The following is a 26,899-nucleotide window of genomic DNA, read 5'->3' on the forward strand; positions in this document are numbered from 1 at the left end:
AAGTATAGTATGTTTCAAACAGCCAAGGCAACTTCACCAACATACAACTTGTATAATATCAAATGATATAGAAATGTTTTTTAACACCTAGTTTAAGTGTTTAGTTGAGCGGTTCCTCCTTCGCAGTCCCAAACATGCTATTCACCCAACAGGCCAGTGTCAGGTGTAGCTATCTAGCGTATCCACTTGGCACATATAAATGGTTACATTTCAACCAATTATCTCCAACAATGTTTTTGGGAATGCGTGGCATGTTTTGAACAGTTTGTGCTTCTGTGTGTTTTGCTCATGTTGTACAAGGAGATCATACATAAACTCTCAACACGTTGGTAAATGTGTTGGCTCATTCTGTTTACACAAGGTAATGACACATAGCTACTTCTGTCATTTTGGAAACCTTAACCTCTGGCTCTGATAAACAGCAACAGTCAGATAAGGCTCTTTCAGGGGAACCTGCTGGCTGTGATGTAATAAGGCCATGTGGCTACACGCTGCTTCATCTAGGCTCTCTCAGATCTCTGCTGTTTCCCAACGAGACCAGCCCAACCCACCGTCATCACAACAATGACAGGGAAGCCTCAGGAATGAACCTGGTACAGTGTGACTGTCTCTATCAGCCATATTACCTTCAGCAAATAATGGACAGCTAGGTACAGCTAGTACTGTTCTGACAGACAGTAGCTTATACTGTATGTTAAGCAGTTAGTCTGTTCCCCACTTCAGCAAGGGATGAGGAATAGGGCAGCTACTGTAGTAAGCAAGAGGCACAGTCCTGACACGAACAGTAAGATGTTTTACGTATAAAGCAGTATAGATGGAAATTGCTTTTGATATTCCTTTGTTTTGTACATTCTGTTTTGTTGTGTACCCCTCCCACTACTTTTCATACCTAGCGGCTGATGAATGGTGAGTGCCTGAAAGGACTCACTAAAATTATTTTGACCACAACACTGGAGAATAGGATAATGATGCGGAATAAGCATTTATTTTAAAGTTACAAAATATTTTAAGAAAACATATTTTACTTTACATAAACTGTACAGATGACATTGATATGACTAAATGATTCTGAAACAGGAACTAAAAATATATTTTTATTAAATAGAAAAACGGGAGAAAAAAAATTGAATTAAAGATGAAAAATGAAGTGTCCACATGTGTATTGTACAAAATAGATAGAGAAAGGAAATAATATAACTAAGAAATAGACTCATCATATTGTACCCTGATACGTATATTAGGCCTCTTATGATCAAACAGCATTGTACACAGAAAGTAACGTGATGGCCTCGCCATCTTATTATAATAATAAGCTCAAATAATATTGGCCTCTTTGGTTCCATTAATAGGTCAAATAAAATTCGTACAAAAAAAATACAATTTACTTCTAGAAAAATAACTTTCAATGGCAGTTTGTTTATTAACTAATCCCGCAACTTTTCAGTGCAAATGTCATAACAATCATTCGCTTTGGAAAAAGGGAAGCGAAAGATCACATTTCAAGTATTTGATAAGAGGAGTTAAAGACTAGGAGAGGAGGAGAAGAAAGATCATTTCAGTCTGGTAGAGTTGTGTAGGTGGGCATGGGTGGGTTACTATACATTGCATAAATTACGTGGCACTTATTTATGACAGGACACTCAGTACCCCTTTGAAGGCATTTCAATATGCAAGTGCTATTAGGAGTGGGAGTGTGCATTTAAAGAGTTTAGTCTGCAAGTGCTACACTGCACCATCATGCCCTGTTGGCCCATAACAAGAGTCTCATCCTCGTCCACTTCGAGGTCCACTTTATCGAAACAAGTAGGAGCAGTGCGGACTCTGTTTTCTCTGGATGAAGTGTGTGTAGTTGTGCACTGTGCACAAAGTTCCATCTTCAACTTTAAACTGAGTGCTCGCCTGCAGTACGGTCACAGACAGGAGGAGAGAACGTGTGGTCCAATGTCAACCACAACATGTCAACAACGTTGTTGTTGTGTCATCACCTCACCTGGACAGAAAGGCTTTATTCAATAATAAGCGCAGGCTGATACACTTTCTGTAATAATTCCACCGGATCGAATGGGACAGTCATAGTGTCTTTGACAGTCTTTATGGAAGTGCTGGTGTTTCTAATTGTATTATCCGATGAATTGTCATTGTCAGTGCTTTTGTTTTGTCAATGTTCTGCTTCAGTACTCAGGGAGGGGAAGAAGCCAATGTGCGGTTGGCTGATCCTAGACCTGTAAGCTTCCTTAAAGGTCCAATCCAGCCCTTTTTATCTCAATATCAAATATTATCTGGATAACAATTAAGTACATTACTGTGATTGTTTTAATTAAAATGGTCAAAAATAAACAAAAATTTTCTCAAAGAAAAATGTTGCTACGACTGTCTGGGAGTGGTCAGAGTGGTAAGGGGAAACTGAAAACGACCTGTTATTGTCAGAGAGGTTTGGAACTCTTTCTTATTGGTCTATTAACTAATTTAACACCTGTTGATGTCACTAGGCAGGCCAAATCTCCATCCCACCAAAACAGGCTGAAATTTCAGGCGGTCTTTTCAAAAGACTCTAAAAGGGCATGATCATAATTTTCACAGTTTCACAGTATTATTCCAACCACATAGTGTGGAAATATATATAAAACACGTTTTTGACTGCACTGGGTCAATAAGCGCTTTTCTTTCCATCTTCAGCAGAGAAGAGATAAAGTACCATTATTTTTCATCTAAAAATGGCAAACTAGAAAAATAATATAATTTGGTGATCAACCATTCCCTTCTCCTCCCATAACTCTGTTCTTAATATGAAATGGACAGAAACTGGCCTCGCTCAGCCAGATAAATAATCCATTAATACATGTTTGTTTGTGCCATATAACTAAATATATAAATATATATATATTTAGTTATATGGTATATGTGTATAGTACAAAAAGGTCCTTTTGTACAAGACTTTTTAACTATAGTCGTTTGATTTGACTTTCAAAGTTCAAAGTTTAAAAAAAATCACAGACAGTCTCAGGCACAGCCACACTCTTCCACTATCATATTGGGCACATCTCGTTTTACTATGTTGTACTCATCGTCGAAGTACAGCATAGACATGGTGCTGAGCTTGGTGGGGATACAACAGGAGTTGACCGAGCCGGGGCTCATGCCCCTCATCCGGTACTGGTTGACGACTGCCGTGTGGAACGACGACGCTGACCCCGGTACCCCCGCCATGTACGCCGGGCAGCTCCCCTCGCAGTAGTTACCGTAGTAACCCGCAGGTGCGATGATCCAGTCGTTCCAGCCAATGAGGCGGAAGTCAATGTAGAACTGCTGTCTGCAGCACAGACCTCCACTGCTCCCGTCACACTCCAGGCCCCTCTTCCTGATGCGGTGCTTCCCTTCCACCTGCCGCGCCCGGACCACCAGGAAGGGCCTGTGTGAAGGGTCTGCTGTGTCGACTAAGATAGGAACCACGTTGGACGCCTCACAGCCCTCGCAGTGCACCTCAAGGTCCTGCCGCCGGCCACCCTTACCAAACACGGCCCTCACGGCCTCTGACATGGGGAATGTGTGCCAGCCACTGCGCTTAAGGTCCACGCGCTTCTCCACCAGGGTCCACCGACCTCCTCCCCCTGGCCCTGTTCCCCCCCCGGCTCCACCTGCAGTCCCAGTCCCTGCCTCCTTGTAGTGGATCTTCACTGTGACTTTTCGTCGAGGCCCTTTCTCGGAGCCGGTGGGCTGCAGCCTGAAGTAGAGCCACAGGTTGGCCTGAGACACGTACAGGTTCTGGTTCCCTTCACTGGAGATGAGGAAGTAGAGGCTGGACTTAGATGCTTGAGATGAAGTCTGCTCATCTGATGGAGAGAAGAAGAGAGGGATGTGGGTTTAGTGATATACTGTATATTGTACAGCAGGGTTCCCCAACTATTTGGCCCTGCATGTCTTGTGAGCACAAAAAAATATATATATATATAATTGTTAGACATAAAAGACTGTAAAAACACCAGAAAATCAGCTCCAAGTGATTTTAATTTTGGAAATTTGTTCCAAAGTATTCCAACACACGTAACAATATGATTGTACTGTATACAAATGTAAGCTTGGTTTGAAATTCTTATAGTTTTAAACAAATATTATATTTGTTTGGGCTTGACCATCCGCCCCCTGACCATCCACTCAAGAAAAATGTCTGTCCCGCAGCTGAATCTAGTTGATGAACGCTGCTGTACAGTCAAGGGTCAAGAGAATAAACTAACATGATTTTTAAGAGCAAGTTAGAAAAGTTGACACAATTCACAAAGTAAAACACATAGTTTTCCAACTTCTGTCTGTGTGAATGAAAGTAATGTAACACTACATCTGAGTATCATTTGTAAGAGGGAGAAAGAAGTGGACAAACAACAACAAGGTGCATGAAGCTGGTAGCCATGGAGGGAGCAGTTCAGGTAGCCAGGGAGGGAGCAGTTCAGGTAGCCAAGGAGGGAGCAGTCCAGGTAGCCAGGGAGGGAGCAGTTCAGGTAGCCAGGGAGGGAGCAGTTCAGGTAGCCAGGGATGGAGCAGTTCAGGTAGCCAGGGATGGAGCAGTTCAGGTAGCCAGGGATGGAGCAGTTCAGGTAGCCAGGGAGGGAGCAGTTCAGGTAGCCAGGGAGGGAGCAGTTCAGGTAGCCAGGGAGGGAGCAGTTCAGGTAGCCAGGGATGGAGCAGTTCAGGTAGCCAGGGAGGGAGCAGTTCAGGTAGCCAGGGATGGAGCAGTTCAGGTAGCCAGGGAGGGAGCAGTCACTTCTGTCTCTCCTCTCACCACTCTCTTTCTCACACATCACATGCTGTTAGCCTAGTTCCTTATAGGCTGTTTCTCCTGACAGCCCAGTTCTGGGAGCAGGCCCAGTTGGCCTCAGGTCAGATTGTGAAGACTAGCGACAGAGCCAGAGATAGAGGAGAGAAGGGGAATGGAGGAGAAGAGAAGAGGGGGAACAGAGGGGAGGGGGTGGGACAAGGCGCGGGCCCCGGGGGTTCATTGAGTTCGCTGAGGGCTGTGTGTGTGTGTGTGTGTGTGTGTGTGTGTGTGTGTGTGTGTGTGTGTGTGTGTGTGTGTGTGTGTGTGTGTGTGTGTGTGTGTGTTGTGAGGCACTGCTATGAAAACCCCTGAGCTCCCCGGAGCCTTTGAGACTGACAGCATAAAGACCCGAGTGAGGTATTAGGAGACAGCCGCGCTGCAGCCTGGAATTAAGCGCGTGGCCCTCCTAACCAAAAGCATGATGAGGCAAAAATAAAAGCCATTTACATGACACTGGCCACTTTCTAAAATGAAACAATGAAGAGATTTGAAATGTCTAAGGCATAATGGGGTTTGGGGTCGGCCATATCTTTTTTTAAGCCTAATGATGTCTTCCAAATTACTGTGAAAACCGAGAAGTTTCTGTTAAAGAGTTAGCCAGGATCGTCTTCGGCTGAGCACATGCTGAAGCGGCTAAATTACTTTGTTTGCAAACTGATTAGCGTGAGTTGGTGTCAACAGCTGGCCACCAAAGATGGTCCTTTGTAAAGCGACCCTATGCCTACAGGGTACTCCAGTAACAGTGACTTTAAAATAATGCACGCGCACACACTCACACCCACACACCACGCGCACGCACAGACTCGCATTATCATACACACACACACACACACACACACACACACACACACACACACACACACACAAACACATACAGTGTAAACAACCATCCCTGTGGCAACAACAAAAGCACAAGGCATATTGATACCGAACCCTCAGGATGCAGTCTCAAGTATTTAAGAAGAAAAGTATGCATCTGAACTGTAGATGTAAAGGCATTGATGCAATAACAGTTTTAACCTGATTTAACTGCTGTCATTGCCCAAGGACATGGGTATATATCCTTGCCTCATTTCATATCATGACTTGCTGCTTGCCTCAACAGCTCCCAGTGATCAACAGGGGAGATCCTAGGCCAGGGCGTTTCTCTATCTGTGCCCTGAGTGACACTGTGTGTAAGGCAATGAAGTGCTGGGTGGAGAGACATGGCAGTCTGAATATCTAACAACAAAGATACTACAGTCTGGACTGAAGCATTGTCATATTTTAAAAAAAAAATGCAGTGGAGTGTATCTGTAGCTTTTCCCCTATATCCCATCAGTGAAAAAAATACAGACATTTTTTAATGACCCATAACTTAGGGTAGCTGAGACTGGCCACATTAAACTGGTCGCTGGAGTGCATTGAGAATCATCCTGCTGGAAAACACTTAAACTATTTACCTTTTCTTTGCTTTTAGAAAATCCCACAAAAACACATAGCCAGTGCTTGAACCAGGCTTTAGGGAGGTGAGTTCAGGAAGGAGGTGAGGTGATGGAGAAGGTTATGGAGGAGACCAGTTAAACAAGAAGGTGTGCTGCCTGGGTTAGTGTGACTGGGGTCAATGTGCTCCTGGGCCAGGCAGGGTTAGGGCAGAGCAGGGGAAGGGAACGGAGGGGAGGTGAGGTTGACATCTGGGTGGACCTCTGTCTCTCTGGATGGAGCTAGTGCTGCTGCAGCTACACCTGCCTAAGCGTGTCTCCACCTGTGCCACCAACACAAGGACAGGGCAGGCAGGAAGGAAAGGTAGGCAGGTGGGCAATCAGGGAGAGAGAGAGAGAGAGAGAGAGAGAGAGAGAGAGAGAGAGAGAGAGAGAGAGAGAGAGAGCAGACAGTGTGTGTGCACGCATGTAGCAGGGTGCTATGCTCATCACTCAAAGTCTGTGTCGACAGAGACCAAATGGCACAGAGCACCGTTGCTCTGACATGAGCCTCGCCTCGCAGTCAGACACACACGCACGGCTCTGACAGACATCCCTTAGGCTGCTGGAGCACAACGCTCTGCTCAGCACTCCAGCAATTCCCACAGAGGGAAATAGGAGAGGAGAGGGGAAAAGAGCAGAACAGGTCAGGGTGAGCCCCAGAGAGCCCCATAAAGCGCCATAGAGCTGGACTTTTGGCCAGTAGTTAGTAAGTTGCTTTGCTGGTAGTGGTGGAGGAGTGAGTTTGAAGTTGTACTTAAAAAGCTTAACTCTTGATGGTTTAATAAAAGCATTGAAAAGCAGTTACACATGGAAAAGCACATGTATAATGATGTATGAGCAAGGGGTGAATCTACAGTTAGTCAGAGCACCTGACATATACTCATACACACACACTTGGATTGAGTGTGATGTGGAAAATTCCATGAGCGGCTTCAGACAGGGCATGATTGACGTGTCTTCATGAAAGACCCTGTCCCAGAGTAAACCCAGCAGCCAGCCCTATAGCCCTGAGAGGGATACATCCCAAATTGCACCCTATTCCCTATATAGGGCACTATTTTTTACAGTTTTTTTCCAGGGCCCATAGGGCTCTGGTCAACATTAGTGTACTATTTAGGAAATAGGGTGCCATTTGGAACACAACCCAAGGACTGGGCCAGAGTTAATGACATCCAATAATGAAGTCTTAATTTGTGTCTTGGACCGGAGTCACAGGGAGTTCAACAGGTCCAAGCGGCTATACCAACGACAATCGAGATGCACACATCTCCCCCTGCACTCCGCTCCGCTCCCGTGGTTACGGGACACTGAATCCCTCCGCCAAAGCGAGGGTACGCGAGACTGTGTCATAAGAGACGGGTGGTTGGCACTGTTCCTCACCTGGAACCTTGGCAGCAAGCCTCAGCCTCTGCTCCGCTAGGCGGTCATGAGACTGAATACTGACTGAGAGATAAGAGCTATAGCTGTCTTTTTCTAGAGGACAGCGTCCCACACCATCAACTCTTTTTTTTTGCTAGTAACGCTCACCACAAACTCTCATAGGCCCCTACCAGCCATCCAGAAATGTCCACCACAAACTCCCCTAGGCCCCTACCAGCCATCCAGAAATGTCCACCACAAACTCCCCTAGGCCCCTACCAGCCATCCAGAAATGTCCATCACAAACTCCCATAGGCCCCTACCAGCCATCCAGAAATGTCCACCACAAACTCCCCTAGGCCCCTACCAGCCATCCAGAAATGTCCATCACACACTCCCATAGGCCCCTACCAGCCATCCAGTAATGCGCACCACAAACTCCCATAGGCCCCTACCAACCATCCAGTAATGCGCACCACAAACTCCCATAGGCCCCTACCAGCCATCCAGTAATGTGCACCACAAACTCCCATAGGTCCCTACCTACACACCTTGATCTTTGACTGTGACATCATTCAAGTCCCTCTGCTTGGGTCCCGGCCTGTGCCTGGGACTGGTCTAGCTGCCTCTTTCCAGGCTGCTCCAGGGGCCTTGTCCCTCTTTCCATGCCCTTGCTGGCAGCCTGGGCTCTGGGGGTGAGTGCCAGCTGGCCTGAAGGCAGAGGGGGTCTAGAGAGCAGGGAGCAAAGCCAGTTCCATGGCACAATGCTGCACAAAGGCTCAAAGGTATCGTGTATAATGGAAAAAAAGCAAAGAGGCCTGGTTGGATGAACCTTTATATGACAAAAGCATTCTTTAGAAAACGGAGATATGGGCACACCATACACCCCCTCCCACCTCCTCCATCTCTCCATCCCCCGAACCCACGACTCAAATGTCTCATGCATTATTCTGAGCGTTTTCTTTTGTTTTCTCATGCTTTTTGTTCTGAATGTTGACATATTGGGTTTAGCAAGAATGCACAGTGCTCTCCCAATAATTGCCTTGCTTTTGTTCCCTTGTCATGAGTGTGCTTACATCATTTCTATTGGAGGGTGACAGCTAGGAACCCATCCAGGCTGATTGTATACTGTGTGCTACAGCGTTGCACTGTGGGACCGGCATCTCACTTTGTTTCTTAATGGTATGCTTTCTCTGCTAAACAAACACTACATCTCAAATATGATGTTCTCACTGCACTAACCTGGCAATTATTGGTTTCAGTTGTTAACAGACAATAGGTGTGTGTGTGTGTGTGTGTGTGTGTGTGTGTGTGTGTGTGTGTGTGTGTGTGTGTGTGTGTGTGTGTGTGTGTGTGTGTGTGTGGGGGAAAGGAGGGGTTTATCTTCGGACCCTTAAGACTTAGCTACATACACATTCTTAGAAAGTTGGATAAATGGCCAATTGAAGGGTTTTTCCCTTAAAATAGAGCTCTATGCCTAAACACGTTTAACTGCTGAAATGGGACTCAGGGTGCTTTACTATTCCCTATACAACACATGGGGGCTATTTAAGGTTTCATTCTATAATGAATTGTTGAATTGTTGAATTGTTGAATGAATGGATGAATGAATGAATGAATGAATGAATGCATGCAAGTTGAATAATGTTATGTGTCATGTTGACTTCGTGAAAGACCGTTGTATGTCAGTTGAATTTTAAGGATATAGTCTTTCTTCAAAAACGGAAAACGAAAATTCAAGGCATTGGCTGTAATAGGCTACACACATCTGGGTTGAGAACTTTACGAAACCCACTAGATCCCATCAGATGAGGCATTCAATATCGATTATGAGGCAATTATATCGTGATTATGTAGGGTTGTATCCTGCGCAATTATGACTGTCCTGATGTGAATATTAATTCCTCGAATCCTCGGAGGGGAAATGTGCTATATGCTCCTACTACACCTTTTGAAATTGAGTCATGACTCAGAAAAAGAAAGGGAGAGAAATGAGTTCGATAAATGCTCTGATTATTGATAATTAGGCTACCTGATTCTGCGAAGCTGATTATCTCCGAAGTCTCTTGCCCCTCGTTACTGTAGGCAGCCTGTCCATCAAGGTTAGGGATCTCAACCCTTCCGTCTTCTCGTAGTTTACCTGCGTGAAGCCGCCTCAGCGCTGTCACCATTGCCGCTTTCGGGATAGGATGTGTGATGTTGGGTCTTTCTCTCATTTGTAACCTGTTCAAGATGTGCCTCTTAACTGCTTCCAATAAGTCTATATCCACCCGTTCTGACGCCTCCGGCATCCCGCACGAAGCGCACGACTCCTGGGTCACGGTTTGAGTCTCTGCCCCAGTTGTGCCCAAAGTAAAGCAGATGGAAAGGATGCAAGCCATTAAACAAGCCAACGTGAGATTATATCTTTTCATTTTCTCTTTTTGAGACTGGAATTCCCAAGAACGATGGAGAGGAAGAATATTGGTTATTCGATACAGAGAGCAAAGAAAGAAAGTTAGGCTACTTCACAAGTTTAGCATCCTGGTAAATATCCAGCTCTGCGCCAGCGGGAATAGTTTGCACATGGAACTATGATTGATGTACACGTTAGGGTAATCCAAAACAGTCCATGCGGTTTTTGTATTCCAAAGAGGTTGCTGTCAAGAGCTAATAGATTATTCCAGATGTTCGTATTTGCTTCCTCTCGAGCCCTGTAAAGCTTGGGTCCTTTTTGTGAATCGCACTACAGTTCAGTTCTCATCTAAAGCACAATTCCAGAGGTGTTGGTTCTTTAACCGGATTTCTTGACCCGCGAATCTGAAAGGAGCACCGTGTGTAGTAGGCTATCTGAATGGCACTACCGCGTCTGGCATGCCATTTCTTCAAATTTAACAAAACGAATTATTATATTCCATAACCTTTGCAAACCACATTTAGTATCTCACCGGTACGTGGGCTTTGTATCCGTTGATCAGGAGACGAAACGTTTGATGTGAAGGTCCAAATATGACGTTACCTTTACATTCAAATCACTCCTATAAACGTAATTTTAGGAATCCAACTAAATTGCAATCGAATTCATACCCAACTAATCCCTAGATCACTGTCTTGTTTGTCTACTGGTGAGTTTGAGTAGACTATCCTATGGGTGTGTGTATGCGACGGCTCTGTCTCTGTGTCCTGAAATAGATGCTGTTATCTTTACAATGTTCTCCTTTGCAATCACGACACGGAGCCCACGGCACACGGAAAGTTTTTATACAGGAGTTGAAACCACGTGGGGCGTTCCACCAACAGGGCTCAAGGGATTATACGCTGCTGCTAGAACTATCTGGGAGGAAAGCTCCGCGGAGGATGGAGAGAAGACGTTCCTATGGTTACAATAAAAAGTAGTAGAATACGATAGAGAACCCATTTTAACCCTACATTATAATTGTACACTTCATTACCTCATAAATAAATACTGTATTATAGGCCTAAACAGATAGATTGTCATTTTGAATAAACGTGGGGCTATTTCGGCAAGACATCTCATGCTCTAAAATTGGAACGATTTTATAAATGTTGGTATTATGGTGTCTGAAACAAACAAACAGATGAAACGAACAAACAAACATGGACGCACGTATCACACACATACACAATGTGTTTAAACCATCGGATTTTTGTAAGGTCCTACAAGTTTCGAAAGCCAACGATTTGGTTTTGTATGTAGATAACTCAGGATAGGCAAATCACTTGACTGCAATGGGATACCACTCGTTTTTTTTATTTAAAAAAAAAATATATATTCTTTTTTTCTATTTTTTTTATTAACAACAAATCAATACATAAAGCACATGAGGGAACACAAGCATACATAGATTACAAATGGGATACCACTCATAATGCAGTGTTCATACTGAAAGGCGCGTGCTTTCTGTGCGCTTTTACGCATGAGGAAAAAATGTTATAAACAGCGACACCTTTTGTTGAAACACTTTCCCTACATTATTAAAGCATGAATCTGAAAGATATCTGCTATTCTTTTTGAGGAAAGTGCCAACACACCGATCAGAAAACAAAGGATGTCTAAATATATCAACATGTCCCGACCTTTATGTAGGTTAGTGGGACAAGTGAACTGGCGCATTAGCCAACATTCAAGCGTGGTCGTGGATTAGGCAACAGTATAGTTACTTTTCCAGGCAGAGGCTTACTAGACAGTCACATAGAGACATAGGCCTGTGTGTGTTTATCTGTTTCTCTCTCTCTCTCTGTGTGTGTGTGTGTGTGTGTGTGTGTGTGTGTGTGTGAGAGAGAGAGAGTGTGTGTGAGAGAGAAGGAGAGAAAGAAGGGACAGGGGGTGGTAATAGTAATTTATGTAATTAATAAAGATGAGTTCTAAACCCTATACCACTGCACAAACAGGGTCAAAACAACATGACTCAACGGTGCTTTTGCTTCATAGGCCTAGCATTGTCATGGATCATGCAACAGTATACTTACTTTTCCAGGCTTTGTTAGACAGTCACATAGGGGCACAGGTGTGTGTGTGTGTGTGTGAGAGACACACACACTTCAATGTAGTTTATAGGGTTGATTGAACATTTAAAAATGTTCTTCTCTTCCAATGTACTTTAGATATCACATTTTTGTAAGGTTCTGACAGTGAACGATTTGGTTTAGTGTGTAGGCTTATGGGTCTACATACTTATGACTTATGTGCTTTTACGTATGAGGAAAAATAAAATAAACAGTGCCACCCTTTGTTGAAACATCCACTACACTATTGAGCCATTAATCTGAAAAATCTCTGTTGATTATTTTTGATGACAGTACCAAGACGCTGATCAGAAAGCAAAGGCTGTCTAAAAATGTCAAAACGTCCAGACCTTGATGTAGGTTAGTGGGTCAAGTGAACTGTTGCATTAGTCAACGGTCAAGAACGGTTGTGGATTAGGCATAGGGACACAGGCCTGCTTTTGTGTGTGTGTGGCTCCAGTGCTGCATGTTTGACACCCATGCTAGACTGATGGAGAAGAGAAGGTGGACCCATAACCTGATTTCCTCCTATAATAACCCTGTAATAACCTCCTAATGCGGCAATAGAGAGACTATTTATTTAACATGTTGTTCTCTCAGTTTTGATATAAGTCATCATAATTGCCAGTGGTAACAGGAAAATATTGTATCTCACCTTTTGAATTAGTAATCATTCAGTAGAAGAACCTTGAGAATATGATGTCAAAAATCTTTGTTAGTACCTGGCGCCATCATGTGGAGTGAGAGCACATTGCATATATATGGAATATATTTTATATTTATCAGTATTTGAATAACAGACACATATTAATCAGATCAAATGTACAGAGTGCAATGCATAAATATAATTTATACTTTTTGGTGACTGCAATATCTGTGCAACATCAAGTAAAGCATACAGTGCAAACAAAGACAAAATAGTTCTACGCTTTTTTGGTATGAGTAAAAATAATTACCATTAGTGCCTTTTACGTCTCTGATATTTTAAGTCGAAATTGTGCACGAATATTGCATTCAAAAGCCTGTTACATTAAATTAAGTGCCCTTTAATATAGACCACAAGGAAAATTCCGTAAAACAGATTTTTTTATATGAATAAAGGCTTTTGACCCCTCTGTGCCTTCTCTTCTTGCCTAACACTAATCTGTGAAAACAATATTTTCGGTGAACCAATGCTTCATTTTGTTGTTATAATGAGGTGGGTAGCAACATGTGAAATTTGTTGCAGCTCAAGTTGACTACAAAACCCACATTGCAATTATCTCGCTATGGTCTGGCTAGCATGTGAAGTAGCTAGTTATCTATAAAATCTCCTAAACAAACTGCACAATCAATTTTGGAGTCTACAATCTCACCATGTTCAACCTGCAGATCGATGTGCCTCACAGAGTGGAGTCTGACATTTGCAATGGCACCATGCAATGCACCCTGGACTGAAGTGGGGCAGACAAATAGGAGAAATGCATTAGACCCTCTGTTAAATTACAAGTTTCTCGAGGTAGGAATATGCACCCTGCATTGGATATGCACCCTGCAATATGCACCCTTCATTCGAGAGAAGACAACCTACCTTGTATGACATCGGGCAATATTGAAATCTGACATGTATGATAGACGTTTTCACGAGGTAAAAAGTCGTACTCCTATTAACTTCCAAAGTTCTGTATCCAATCTTCAAGGAAAATAGATTGAAAGGGAAACGTGTAGCTCTCGTAGTCGATACACTATATATTGATAAACAAATGTTCCGAGACACAAAGACTACTCCATGGCTATTCTAAATATGACAAAGTTCCCATAGAGGAGTTGAATAATGGAAACACAATACTAGACATGGTACGGATTATTATAAAAACGTTTAAAAAAGCAATAAAATACAACAATTGTTAAAGAAATAAACTACAACTACACCTTTCTAGATAGGGAATGGTGGAAAATAATTAGACTTTCCATTTATAGTATTTCATAAATCGATAAGACAGAATTAGAAGAAAGGATGATTAGCGAAATAATAAACCTTCAAATATAAGGACCTGGAACACAAAAGTACTCAATCAACATGGTGGAGATAAAACACGGAGGAAACAAAAGGCAGAGTATGTGGGTATGTGTGCATGTATACACCCCTTTGAGAGACCCCTTTGAGAGACCCATACACAAAGGAGCAGTACTTATGTGTTTTATGGGCCTGCAGTAAGTAGCCTATACGCAGCCAAATCAGAAAGATCAATGTGGTCAGAGACCTACTAAAGTAGCACCGCCCTCTCAAGATTCTGAACCTGCCTGGTAGGGTTGGTCCTACAAAGCCAAAGCCCCTGATGGGAGAGCATGATATACAAGGAAATTCTCAAAGCTGCTAATGAGAACCTTGATGACCTTCTACCTAGCCGGTGGGGTGCTCCCACCCAGGAAGTGGCAGTGCTGGCAACACTAGCTGCAGTAACCCATGGGGACGGATCACACTCGGACATTTAGAGAGGGCGCATATTATTGTGGCCCTGGTGACACAAAATCATCAAAGATCTGAATGCACAGAGATGCATGGGAATAATGTCACAACGGGGGACCGCGTGTGGGTGTTTCAGGGGAAGGGGGTATATCTGACCTCCATCACCTAAGACGTGACAATGGTTAATCAAATCTCCCCATTTTTGCTCAATTTTGCATGTCTTCTCATACAGCTGCAACTGCATATGCATTCGTAAATCAAGGCCTTTCCAGAGTTGGGCTCTGGGATGGAACAACTGTTGAGCATCTGAGTGTATGGTTGTTTGTTGGGGAAAGGGGTTGAATGTGTATGAGTGTTTGTGTGTGTGTATGCATCAAATAACTGTTGCTAGGGAGTAAAGATCTTATGGACAATATAGGATGAATCACAATTATTGTTTGTTAAAATAATAATTGCTTCCCAAAATGTAATTTTTGTTATAGCAATACTGGTAAGAGGTAACAACCTTTGCATAAACTACCTACATTATTACAAATATGAGCTTCCGGCGCCAACAGAGATGGCCGCCTCGCTTCGCGTTCCTAAGAAACTATGCAGTATTTTTTTTTTTACGTGTTATTTCTTACATTGGTACCCCAGGAAACTTGAGGTTTTATTACATACAGTCGGGAGGCACTACTGGATATAAGAGCAACGTCAACTCACCACCATTACGACCAGGAATACGACTTTCCCGAAGCGGATCCTGTGTTTTGCCCACCACCCAGGAAAATGGATCGGATCCCAGCCAGCGAACCAAAACAACGTCGCTGTAAAAGGGGCAGACGAAGTGGTCTTCTGGTTAGGCTCCGGAGATGGGCACATCGTGCACCGCTCCCGAGCATACTACTCGCCAATGTCCAGTGTCTTGACAACAAGGTTGATGAAATCCGAGCAAGGGTAGCATTCCAGAGAGACATAAGAGACATTAACATTCTTTGCTTCACGGAAACATGGCTCACTCGAGACACGCTATCAGATGCCTTATGATTAACAAGACGTGGTGTGATCATAACAACATACAGGAACTCAAGTCCTTCTGTTCACCTGACTTAGAATTCCTCACATTCAAATGTTGACCGCATTATCTACCAAGAGAATTCTCTTCGATTATAATCACAGCCGCATATATTCCCTCCAAGCAGACACATCGACGGCCCTGAACGAACTTTATTTGACTATGTAAACTGGAAACCACATATCCTGAGGCTGCTTTCATTGTAGCTGGGGATTTTAACAAGGCTAATCTGAAAACAAGACTCCCTAAATTCTATCAGCATATCGATTGTGCTACCAGGGCTGGTAAAACCCTGGATCATTGTTATTCTAACTTCCACGACGCATATAAGGCCCTCCCCCGCCTTCCTTTTGGAAAAGCTAACCACGACTCCATTTTGATGCTCCCAGCCTATAGACAGAGACTAAAACTGGAAGCTCCCGCGCTCAGGTCTGTTCAATGCTGGTCCGACCAATCTGATTCCACGCTTCAAGATTGCTTCGATCACGTGGATTGGGATATGTTCCGCATTGCGTCAAACATTGACGAATGCGCTGATTCGATGAGCGAGTTTATTAGCAAGTGCATCGGCGATGTTGTACCCACAGCAATTAAAACCTTCCCAAACCAGAAACCGTGGATTGATGGCAGCATTCGCACAAAACTGAAAGCACGAACCACTGCTTTTAACCAGGGCAAAGTGACCGGAAACATGACCGAATACAAACAGTGTAGCTATTCCCTCCGCAAGGCAATCAAACAAGCTAAGCGTCAGTATAGAGACAAAGTAGAGTCGCAATTCAACGGCTCAGACACAAGAGGTATGTGGCAGGGTCTACAGTCAATCACGGATTACAAAAAGAAAACCAGCCCCATCGCGGATCAGGATGTCTTGCTCCCAGACAGACTAAACAACTTCTTTGCTCGCTTTGAGGACAATACAGTGCCACTGACACAGCCCGCTACCAAAACCTGCAGACTCTCCTTCACTGCAGCCAACGTGAGTAAAACATTTAAACGTGTTAACCCTCGCAAGGCTGCAGGCCCAGGCGGCATCCCCAGCCGCGTCCTCAGAGCATGCGCAGACCAGCTGGCTGGTGTGTTTACAGACATATTCAATCAATCCCTATCCCAGTCTGCTGTTCCCACGTGATTCAAGAGAGCCAACATTGTTCCTGTTCCTAAGAAAGCTAAGGTAACTGAGCTAAACGATTACCGCCCCGTAGCACTCACTTCCGTCATCATGAAATGCTTTGAGAGACTTGTCAAGGATCATATCACCTCCACCCTACCTGACACCCTGACCTACTCCAATTTGCTTACCACCCCAATTGGTCCACAGACGACGCAATCACAATCACACTGCCCTAACTCATCTGGCCAAGAGGAATACCTATGTAAGAATGCTGTTCATCGATTACAGCTCAGCATTTAACACCATAGTGCCCTCCAAACTCGTCACCAAGCTCGAGACCCTGGGTCTCGACCCCGCCCTGTGCAACTGGGTCCTGGACTTTCTGACGGGACGCCCCCAGGTGGTGAGTGTAGGAAACAACATCTCCACCTCGCTGATCCTCAACACTGGGGTCCCACAAGGGTGCATTCTCAGCCCTCTCCTGTACTCCCTGTTCACCACTAACTGCGTGGTCATGCACGCCTCCAACTCAATCATCAAGTTTGCAGATGACACTACAGTTGATTACCAACAATGACAAGACGGCCTACAGGGAGGAGGTGAGGTCCCCCGGAGTGTGGTGTCAGGAAAAGAACCTCACACTCAATGTCACAAAACAAAGGAGATGATTGTGGACTTCAGGAAACAGCATAGGGAGCACCCCCTATCCACATCAACGGGACAGTAGTGGAGAAGGTGGAAAGTTTTAAGTTCCTAGGTGTCCACCCACACAGACAGCGTGGTGAAGAAGGCGCAACAGCTCCTCTTCAACCTCAGGGGGCTGAAGAAATTGTATTTTTGGCTTGGCCCCAAAAACTCACAAACTTTTACAAATGCACAATTGAGAGCATCCTGTCGGGCTGTATCACCGCCTGGTACGGCAACTGCTCCTCTGCCCACAACCGTAAGGCTCTCCAGAGGGTAGTGAGGTCTGCACAACCCATCACCGGGGGCAAACTACCTGCCCTCCAGGACACCTACACCACCCGATGTCACAGGAAGCCAAAAAATATAATCAAGGACAATAACCACCCGAGCCACTGCCTGTTCACCTGCTATCATCCAGAAGGCGAGGTCAGTACAGGTGCATCAAAGCTGGGACCAAGAGACTGAAAACAGCTTCTATCTCAAGGCCAACAGACTGTTAAACAGCCATCACTAACATTGAGTGGCTGCTGCCAACATACTGATTCAAATCTCTAGCCACTTTAATAATGAATAAGGGGATGTAATAAATGTATCACTAGTCACTTTAAACAATGCCACTTTATATAATGTTTACATACCCTACATTACTCATCTCATATGTATATACTGTACACTATACAATATACTGCATCTTGCCTATTCCGTTCGGCCATCGCTCATCCATATATTTATATGTACATATTCTTATTCATTCCTTTGTTGTTGTGACATATTTAGATTACTTGTTAGTGTCACGACTTCGGCCGAAGTCAGTCCCTCTCCTTGTTCGGGCAACGTTCGGTAGTCGACGTCACCGTCTTTCTAGCCACCGCCGATCCACTTTTCATTTTCCATTTTTTCTGTCTTTGTCTTATCACATCTGGCTTCACTCAACCAATTACTTGTTTATTATTTAACCCTCTGTTCCCCATGTTGTGTTCGTGAGTGATTGTTTATTTTAATTCGGTCCGTGTTTGTGGGCTGTCATGGTTGTGTTGTAATTTTAAAATGATTGAGTAAAGTACTTTAATTACTCATATCTGCTGTCCTGCGCCTGACTCCCTACACCAGCTACACATAGGACCGCTACAGTTAGATATTACTGCATGGTCAGAACTAGGAGCACAAGCATTTCGCTATACTCACATTAACATCTGCTAAACATGTGTATGTGACCAATAAAATTTGATTTGATTTGATGACCTCACATGTGAATCCTTAAAGAGATGGGTGGGTCTGGCTTAAGAGGGTGTGAACAATGCTGAATGGGTGTAGACAAAGGAAAGCTCTCCATAGGGTTCTCACGCGTCCTTGAAATCCTTGAAAGTTTGTGAATTATCGAAAACAAAATCAAGGCCTTGAAAGTTTTTGAAAATAGACATAAATAGACAGGGGTCATTGAAAGTGCTTTAATTTATATATTTTGTGCAAGAATAGAAATTGAAGATTTTTTAAACTTAATGTCAGCAATAGGCTACGTTCCACTGTCTGCATGTGTCTCCCACCGTCTGTGCTTCCTTGTTTCACGCGCCACCTGCCTCGAGAAAGTGTGACGGTCACGTGCGTGCATGAGTGATTGACGTCAAATGATTAAGGCTAAACAGCGGCAAGCAAGAGAAAAAGCTAACGTTAAGCGAACCTTCAGCTATGCCTGGAAAATGGAAATTCCTGGACTTGTGGCTCACCAAAGACACTTACAAAGACTGGCTTGTTAAAGATCCATGGGACATTGTTGATGAATTGGTATATGAGAAACGAGACCAAGTCGAGACGCTGGACAAGGCGGATACGGTATAGTAAAGGCCGTTTATTCAAGAGTAATGATATCTGGCAATTACGTGCACGGCTCCGTTTCGTCAAGTTCTCAAGCGAACCATTGGAAAAAAAAGAGGCCGGTCACAATCGTACAGTTCATTTTATACATTGAAATGACGTAGGTAGATTCTGGTAGTCCTGGCTCCTGGTAGGTTGTTCGTAGATGATAGACAGTCTCCTCCAGCCTGGTGTCAGTATCCCATTGGTTCTCGACAGAGTTCTTTGTCTTTGGAGCCCATCCAGAAGGGGAGGGGCTGCGTGTGTGTAGGTGTGTGCGTTCCTGTCTTGGCAAGTCTGTGTGTCTTTTCAGTGTGTGTGTGTGTGAGTTATCCTGTATGGCCCTACCCTGTTTTACTGTGAAAATACGTTGCTATGTGTTGTCTCAGTTATAGCAATGCAATAGCAGTAAGCTGGTCATTTGCATAGGAAATAGCACTTCATTACAACATCCATATGGCCCGATGCAGAGCCTGCAGCAAATCAATAAAAGTTCACGCCATGGACGAAGCAGCTGTGACGAGCCATGCTGCTGGAGCATCACACAGGACGGCACAAGTTAAAAGCAGGTAGGTCCTACCCCTGGTAACATGTAGAAAGGAATACAACAACCATACTTAGTTAGTTACTAACGTTAATTAGTTAACTAGATTATTCAGTCTCTTCGTGGTTGGGTAAATTAACTTTAACATTACAGTATTATTCGGTTAAATTAACATTTGCTATGTTGTTGTTAGCTAACGTTATCTAGATGTCTCAGTCAGTTTTCCCACAGAATTACACCTGTCAATATAGTGCTAGCTAGCTAACGTTAGCTAAGTTGTTAACGTTACGTTAGCCAACTTGCGGCAAGCAGAGCTGGACAATGAACATTTAAAATAAATGACAGTTCGCTAACATTAGCTGAAAGTTTACATTTAGTTAAAGGATGTTCACTAGAGTTGTTAGTGACTACGTTTAATGACTAATGCTAGCCAGTTAGCTAGTCCTTCATCAGACTTGGACACTTATTTTCTTACAGCTCACACTCTATTGAACTATGTGGAAAAGTCATCGTCATCTACATCACCACCTAGACAATCTTCTACAACTGCTACCACATTCACCATCTCCTCAAGACTTCATTACTGGCGTACCCAAAGAGGACACATTGCGCGCTGAGACACTGTGGTGTCTGAATATTATGGAGTCTGAGTGGCATGGTTTATAAGCTGTCACCTGTAACATGAAATTATTTTTAGGAACATGTTATGTTTGTTTTCATAGTTCACATTCTCTCTGTGACACACACAGACACACATGTTCACACACATGCTAGAAACAGAATTAAGTCTTTGATTTCAATCTTCTTCTTTTTAACTCGTGGGTGTGCTGTTCTCATCGATGTTCCCAAACAGTGCAATAGCCAAGACCTTCACATGCTGCACAACAATTCCAGCTGTGTACACACGTGGCTTGGCTCCTAATTTCAAGCACTTGTTGTCTAAAAAACTGTCTGCTGGGTAGGAGGACTATGTACTTCTCTTTGATGAGAGCCTTAACAGAAAATCACTTTATGGGACATGCAACTGTGTTGGACCTTAAAGCGGTCTATGAGAAGAGCACCGAAGATCTACCAAAGAAAAACATGGTTCAGATCTCCATAGATGGACCAAATGTAAATTGGTCATTTTACTCAAAGGTAGAGAAGTCCCTCCTAGATTTTGATGTACACCTTATAAACATTGGCAGGTGCGGTCTCCATATTGTACATGGTGCATGTCAGAAGGGAGTGGAAGAAACAGAGTGGAAAGTTGATAGTATACTGCATGCTATGTACCAACTTCTGAAGGATACTCCAGACGACAGGGAGGACTACTTTAACATCATTGGATCATCAGATCCCCACTGCCATTTAAGTTTTGCAAGACACGGTGGGTTGAAAATGCGCCGGTGCTTGAAAGAGCTTTAGAGTTTTTACCCCATATGGCAACAAATGTGAACGCTGTAGAGAAGAGATGTCCAAATACAGGCACAAAGTCATTTGAGGTGATTCAAGAGGCTGTTAAGGACCCTCTCAAGACAGCAAAACTGAATTGAATCTTGTCAACAAGCAAAGACGTGACACCATTCCTCACACGCTACCAGACCGATAAGGCCATGGTGCCATTTCTCTCTACAGACTTGTTCAAGCTGCTTAAGAGCTTGATGAGCAGATTCATTAAGCCAGCCCTCAGGAAAGAAGCGAAGACCGCTCAAAAACGTCTTGATGTCGAGGTGAGCCAGTCATCCAATCACATCGACTCCTCACAGGCCGACTTGGGCTTTGTTACTCGAAGAATTGTGACAGAGTTGTCCGCAGGGAAGAAAATTGGACAGAAAACATTGATGGACTTCAAAATCGCTTGCAAGAAGTGTATGCTCAAAACTGTTAACCAACGTATTGAGATCTCCATTGAAGTACTCTCTGGTCTCGCATCTTTCTTTCTTGGATCCAAGGGAAATGGCAGACACAAATGGAAAGATGCTGTGAACAGCAAAATTGAAAAAGGCCCTGACCTACCTTGTAAATATACATTGGGTGAAGGAAGAAGATTGTGATGACATCATTCATCAATACTCACATTTTATTGATGACATTGTCCAGGCCCAACACTCAGAGTTTGCCAACTTTGATCCTGTCCAAGACAGCATGAACACATTTTTACATGAGTACATGTCAAATGACAAAGAGCTCAGAAATCTATGGAGACTTTGCCGCCAACTCCTCTTACTGTCACACGGACAAGCCTTAGTAGAGCGTAGATTCTCCATCAATCGGCAGATTGAAGTTGAGAACTTGAAGGAAGATTCGTATGTAGCACAGAGATACTGTATGTAGTTGACCACATAAGAGCTGTGGGTGGCATACATGTGTGCATTGACAGACCGCTGCTGATGTCAGTGGCAGCTGCAAGGCAGAGATATGTGACACATCAAGAAGAACAGAGACAGAGAAGAATGGATGAGCAAAAAAACATAGAGAAAATACCTTTTAGATGAAATAGATGAACTGAAAGTGAAGACAAGAAGACTGACAGATGACATAAATGCTCTCTAGACCTCAGCAGACAAATTTGCACTCAAAGCGGAGAGCACAGGCAACCTCAGTCTTATTGCCAAGTCCAATAGCCTGAGAAAGGGTGCTAAAGATTAAAGAGCACAAATAGTTGAAATAGCAACACTACTCAATGAAAAAGTGAATGAGCAAATGAAGGGGCATAGCAGCAAAAAAAGGGTTGGCCACTGTTTTAACAGTTTGAGAAAGGGCAAAACACTATTCAATGAGTAAGTGATAAAAAAATAAGTAAATTAATCAAAACGCCAACAACCCCAGAACACATTGGTTGTGGAAATGTTTAATTTATTTTGATCCAATTCATTTTCATCTAAACTTTTAATTTATGGTCATGTGTTTTTGTTTATTTATCTTCTATTTCGGTCATGGTCATGTTCATGAAAAAAGACCATGTTTTTGCTCTGCGACATGTTTTGTGTTGTTAAGCTGGTGCTAATGAAATAAACAAAGAATTACTTAGCTCTTCAAGTCTCTGTCTCTATCGCTCAATTTACACAATATATTGTTTTGCTGTGCTGTGTTAGAGAAGGCAAGAGACCACGTAGTCTGCCATCACTGTAACACAGTACAATTGAGAAGTGTTCACACATTCAAGCTTCTCTCATTATAAAAATTCTCAGTGTTGTAACAGTAATTAACATTGATCCATGTCTCAAACTATGCCATGTTGGGTCCTTGAATTTGAGGGAATTGGGCCTGGAAAGTCCTTGAGTTTGATGTTTAAGAAGCTGTGGGAACCCTGTCTCCAGTAGGTACCAAAACATTCAAAGGCCCTTATCTCAAAAGGGAGTTTACAAGTTTATCAACTTTCAAAGTAGAATTACTTTCCCATTGTTCCTCAACAATGCTGTGTATGATATATCATTTTGTAGCTCTGAGTTTCTACTTTAACTTGGGGTCTGAGGTAGATGTGACGTTAACGTTAGCTAGCTAGCTAAAGAAATGAGCTAAAATCCCAATCCATAGTGTAACGTTACTAGCAATAGAAACCGATTGTCATTGCTAGCAAGTCAGCCATTGAACTTTAGCTGGCAAGCTAACAGCAAGCTTTAAGTAGCAATACAAACGAATTGCCATAGCTAGCTAAAGTTAAGAATATAGGTTCAATGTTAGCTTGTTAACATTATGCTATAACTAGCAATGCGAAATGGCATTCTGAGAAAACATCACTAACGTTACACACACTTCATACATGTACGTTAATGTTAGCTAGCAAGCCAGCCATCGAATACCAGCTGGCTAGCTAACAGAAAGCGTAACCTCTTACAGCTACCCCCCTACTTTTTTCAATTTCTGCCTGAAGACATACCCAAATCTAACTGCCTGTAGCTCAGGCTCAGAACCAAGGATTTTGCATATTCTTGATTTCATTTGAAAGAAAACACTCTGATGGTTGTGTAAATGTGAATTGAATGTAGGAGAATATAACACAATAGATCTGGTTTAGCATATGTTTTTTCATTTTTATTGTTGTATCATCATCTTTAAAATGAACAAGACAAAACAAACATTCAGAAAGGATGATGGGGACAATTTCAGTGAAAAACATAGGAGGGCAACAGTACTTGTGCAAAGTTTCAGAATGATAACTTCCAAAATGAGTGTGCTACATGACATTTATCATGAAGTCACCCAGGTGTCCCACACAAGTAGCCCAAATGTACCCAAGTGGCCAAATTGGTGAAGTTATACATTTTGAATGGAATAACTATATACTGTACAAAATACCAAAATGGTATTCTAACACACCCCCACCCCAAAAAATGAGAAAAAACATGAAAAAAAATACATTTACAAAATAACACTTTCAATATTTGGAAGACCCTCAGTCCTCTACACAATATGGTGCTGCTGATGCCAGGTGCTATAGCAGTCTCTTTCTGCTGTAAAGCAGAGGGTCACCAAGCATGTGGTGCAGGTGATGGGGGACTTCATTTTGCAAAGAACACAGCGATGCCTCCATGCTGTGCCCTTTTGGCCCTGAGGCACATCCATACCTGCAGACATAAATTTGGGCAGATGAACACCACTTGTGGCAGGAGCTGGATGAACCAGCTTCAGTGGGGGATGGACACCTTGGCACTGGGGGCTCCCATTTGGAGTCAGTGTCACTGTGAAATGTTCAGTTAGAATAGTTTCACATATGAGTCCTGTATCAACAGGTGTAATAAACAGATATATATAGAGTACAGGGAACATAAGGTTGAATATATAATTATAGACCTGCTAGATCGACTGTCTCATTTATATTATGACAGACCAGCTAGATTTACTGTCTATTTTATATTATGACATTTCAGCTAGATCTACTGTGTCTATTATATTATGACAGACCAGCTAGATCTACTGTCTTTATTATATTACAACAGACCAGCTGTATCTACTGTCTCCATTTCACTTTGGTCATTGTTGTGGGCCTGCCCTCCCCTCAACAGCCTCAAATAGGCTATTTCATATGGGGGTGGGGCGGCAGACACACGCATCTCACATTTCATTACATTACATTTTTATATATTGCTACTAAAACTTTTTTTTAAATCACAAATAATATTTTATATTATTAATTTCAAACAACGGCATTAGCATGAGAAGAACTTATCAGTCCAAAACGATGTCCTCTCCGTTCAAAAAATATTCCTCCATTTGGGAATCGCTAAATTAATCGTCCTCCAACAATCTCTGTCTCACTTTCCCGATCAATTTCTTCTAAAATTGTGTGTACATCTGTATATCGTTCTGACCATAGTTCTGTTATTTTATCTAGTATGGTCAGGGTGAGTTGGGTGGGCAGTCTATGTTTGCTTTTCTATGTTGGTTTTTGTGTTTGGCCTAGTATGGTTCTCAATCAGAGGCAGCTGTCAATTGTTGTCCCTGATTGAGAATCATACTAGGTAGCCTGGGTTTCAGTTTTGGGTTGTGGGTGTTTGTCTTCCGTGTCAGTGTTTGTCGCCACACGGGACTGTTTCGTTCATTTCACGTTTATTGTTTTGTATTTTGTAGTGTTCAGTTTGTTTTAAAATAAACATTATGGACACTTACCACGCTGCGTTTTGGTCCTCCGATCCTTCTCGCTTCTCCTCCTCAGAAGAGGAGGACGAGGTGCATTACAATGATTGATATATAAACAGCTGAAGATGCGCTTTACCAAAACAACGCTGTGCGTAACATGCGTTACTCCTTCCGGTATGAAACTTCAATGGGGAATGACCCTCTTTATGCCGGAGTTTACTACATGGGTTGGTCTTCCAACACAAACATTACATATTGCTGTTTACCTCAGCTCATTGGGTATCTACCCAGCTAGATTTCAAGACGATCAGTGGTCATTGGGTTAAAATACAGTCAATCAACGAAACAGAGGTCATATCATTGGTGCACAATGATGTCATTACTTGTTGTCTTCAAATCGGTTTCTTTCAGTCAATACGTCCCGCGAAATGACCCATCACATTTGGTTGTGTTACAAACAAACCAGTTGATTACAATGAAACCAAACATGAGTGGAAAAGTCACGTTTAGTGTGTGTATTTACATCGAATGTGTCGTCAAATGGAATGAGACCGAATTCACGACACAAGTGGTTCACAAAATGTTTCATGTTAGGCTATAAAAATGGATTTTATCAAACAAAAGACCATTCATTGTGTAACAATGAGCATTGGGATTGCAAACAGAGGAAGATCGTCAAAGGTAAACAATTGATTTTATTGCAGTTTGTGATTTTGTTACGTCTGTGCTGATTGAAATAGTTGTTTTTTATGGGGCTCTATCCTCAGATAATCGCATCGTATTCTTTCGCAGTAAATCCTTTTTTAAATCTTGACAACGCAGTTGGATAAGCAAGATTCTAGGCTTTCAAACATGTGAGACACTTGTATTTTCATGAATGTTTAATACGCTAACTAACGAGTTCGGTGTGCAGAGAGGTTAAACTTGCAATGAAAACCAACTTTCTGACAAAAGTAAAAACGTATAATATCTGAAACTGTAGCTAGATTCTTACCCGAATACATGGATGAAAGCTTCATGGCAGACTGCAACCCCTTTTATTACATTTTCAGAGTCAGAATGGCATGAAGGTCCTCCAGAAAGTAGCCCATCACAATTTTTTCCCACTGACCTTTGTCGATTGTGCCTGATAAATTCAGGGCAGCAATGTTATTGAGAGCAGTAGCAACATATTTTCAGCTCTTCATGGCTAATGTTATATATTTCGTAAAAACTGCAGTAGAAAGGATTATCTACTCATAACGAGCAGCTCATTTTTATAGACACAAGCTGCTACACCGCAGACCAATCCAAACTCATCTCTCGGCATGTCCAGCCCACTCATTATCTCAGCCAATCATGGCTAGCGGGACGGTTGCTGTCTTTTTCTGTGGATAAACAAACTAGGCTCGTAGTTTAACCATTTTATTTGTATTTACACATGGCATACAAGTTTGTTATTAAGGCACATGAAAGTTCACATGGTCGACAAGGCATTTCTGTCAAAAAAAATGTATA

The 26,899-nt window shown here is 42.9% G+C and overlaps 1 protein-coding gene across 1 annotated transcript; it reads right to left on the reverse strand.

Annotated features, from left to right (window-relative positions):
* Window positions 1-963: 963 nt before the first annotated feature.
* Window positions 964-10,830, reverse strand: LOC112238742 (inhibin beta B chain-like). The gene is made up of 2 exons (XM_024407281.2): window positions 9,665-10,830; window positions 964-3,830 (listed from the first exon to the last, which is right to left on the reverse strand). Exons 1-2 carry the CDS (start codon window positions 10,044-10,046, stop codon window positions 3,001-3,003), a joined length of 1,212 nt encoding a protein of 403 aa, XP_024263049.1. The 5' UTR covers window positions 10,047-10,830; the 3' UTR covers window positions 964-3,000.
* Between the last annotated feature and the right edge of the window lie 16,069 nt (window positions 10,831-26,899).

The sequence above is a fragment of the Oncorhynchus tshawytscha genome, linkage group LG03 (assembly GCF_018296145.1).
Source record: "Oncorhynchus tshawytscha isolate Ot180627B linkage group LG03, Otsh_v2.0, whole genome shotgun sequence".
Taxonomy (NCBI): Eukaryota; Metazoa; Chordata; class Actinopteri; order Salmoniformes; family Salmonidae; genus Oncorhynchus; species Oncorhynchus tshawytscha.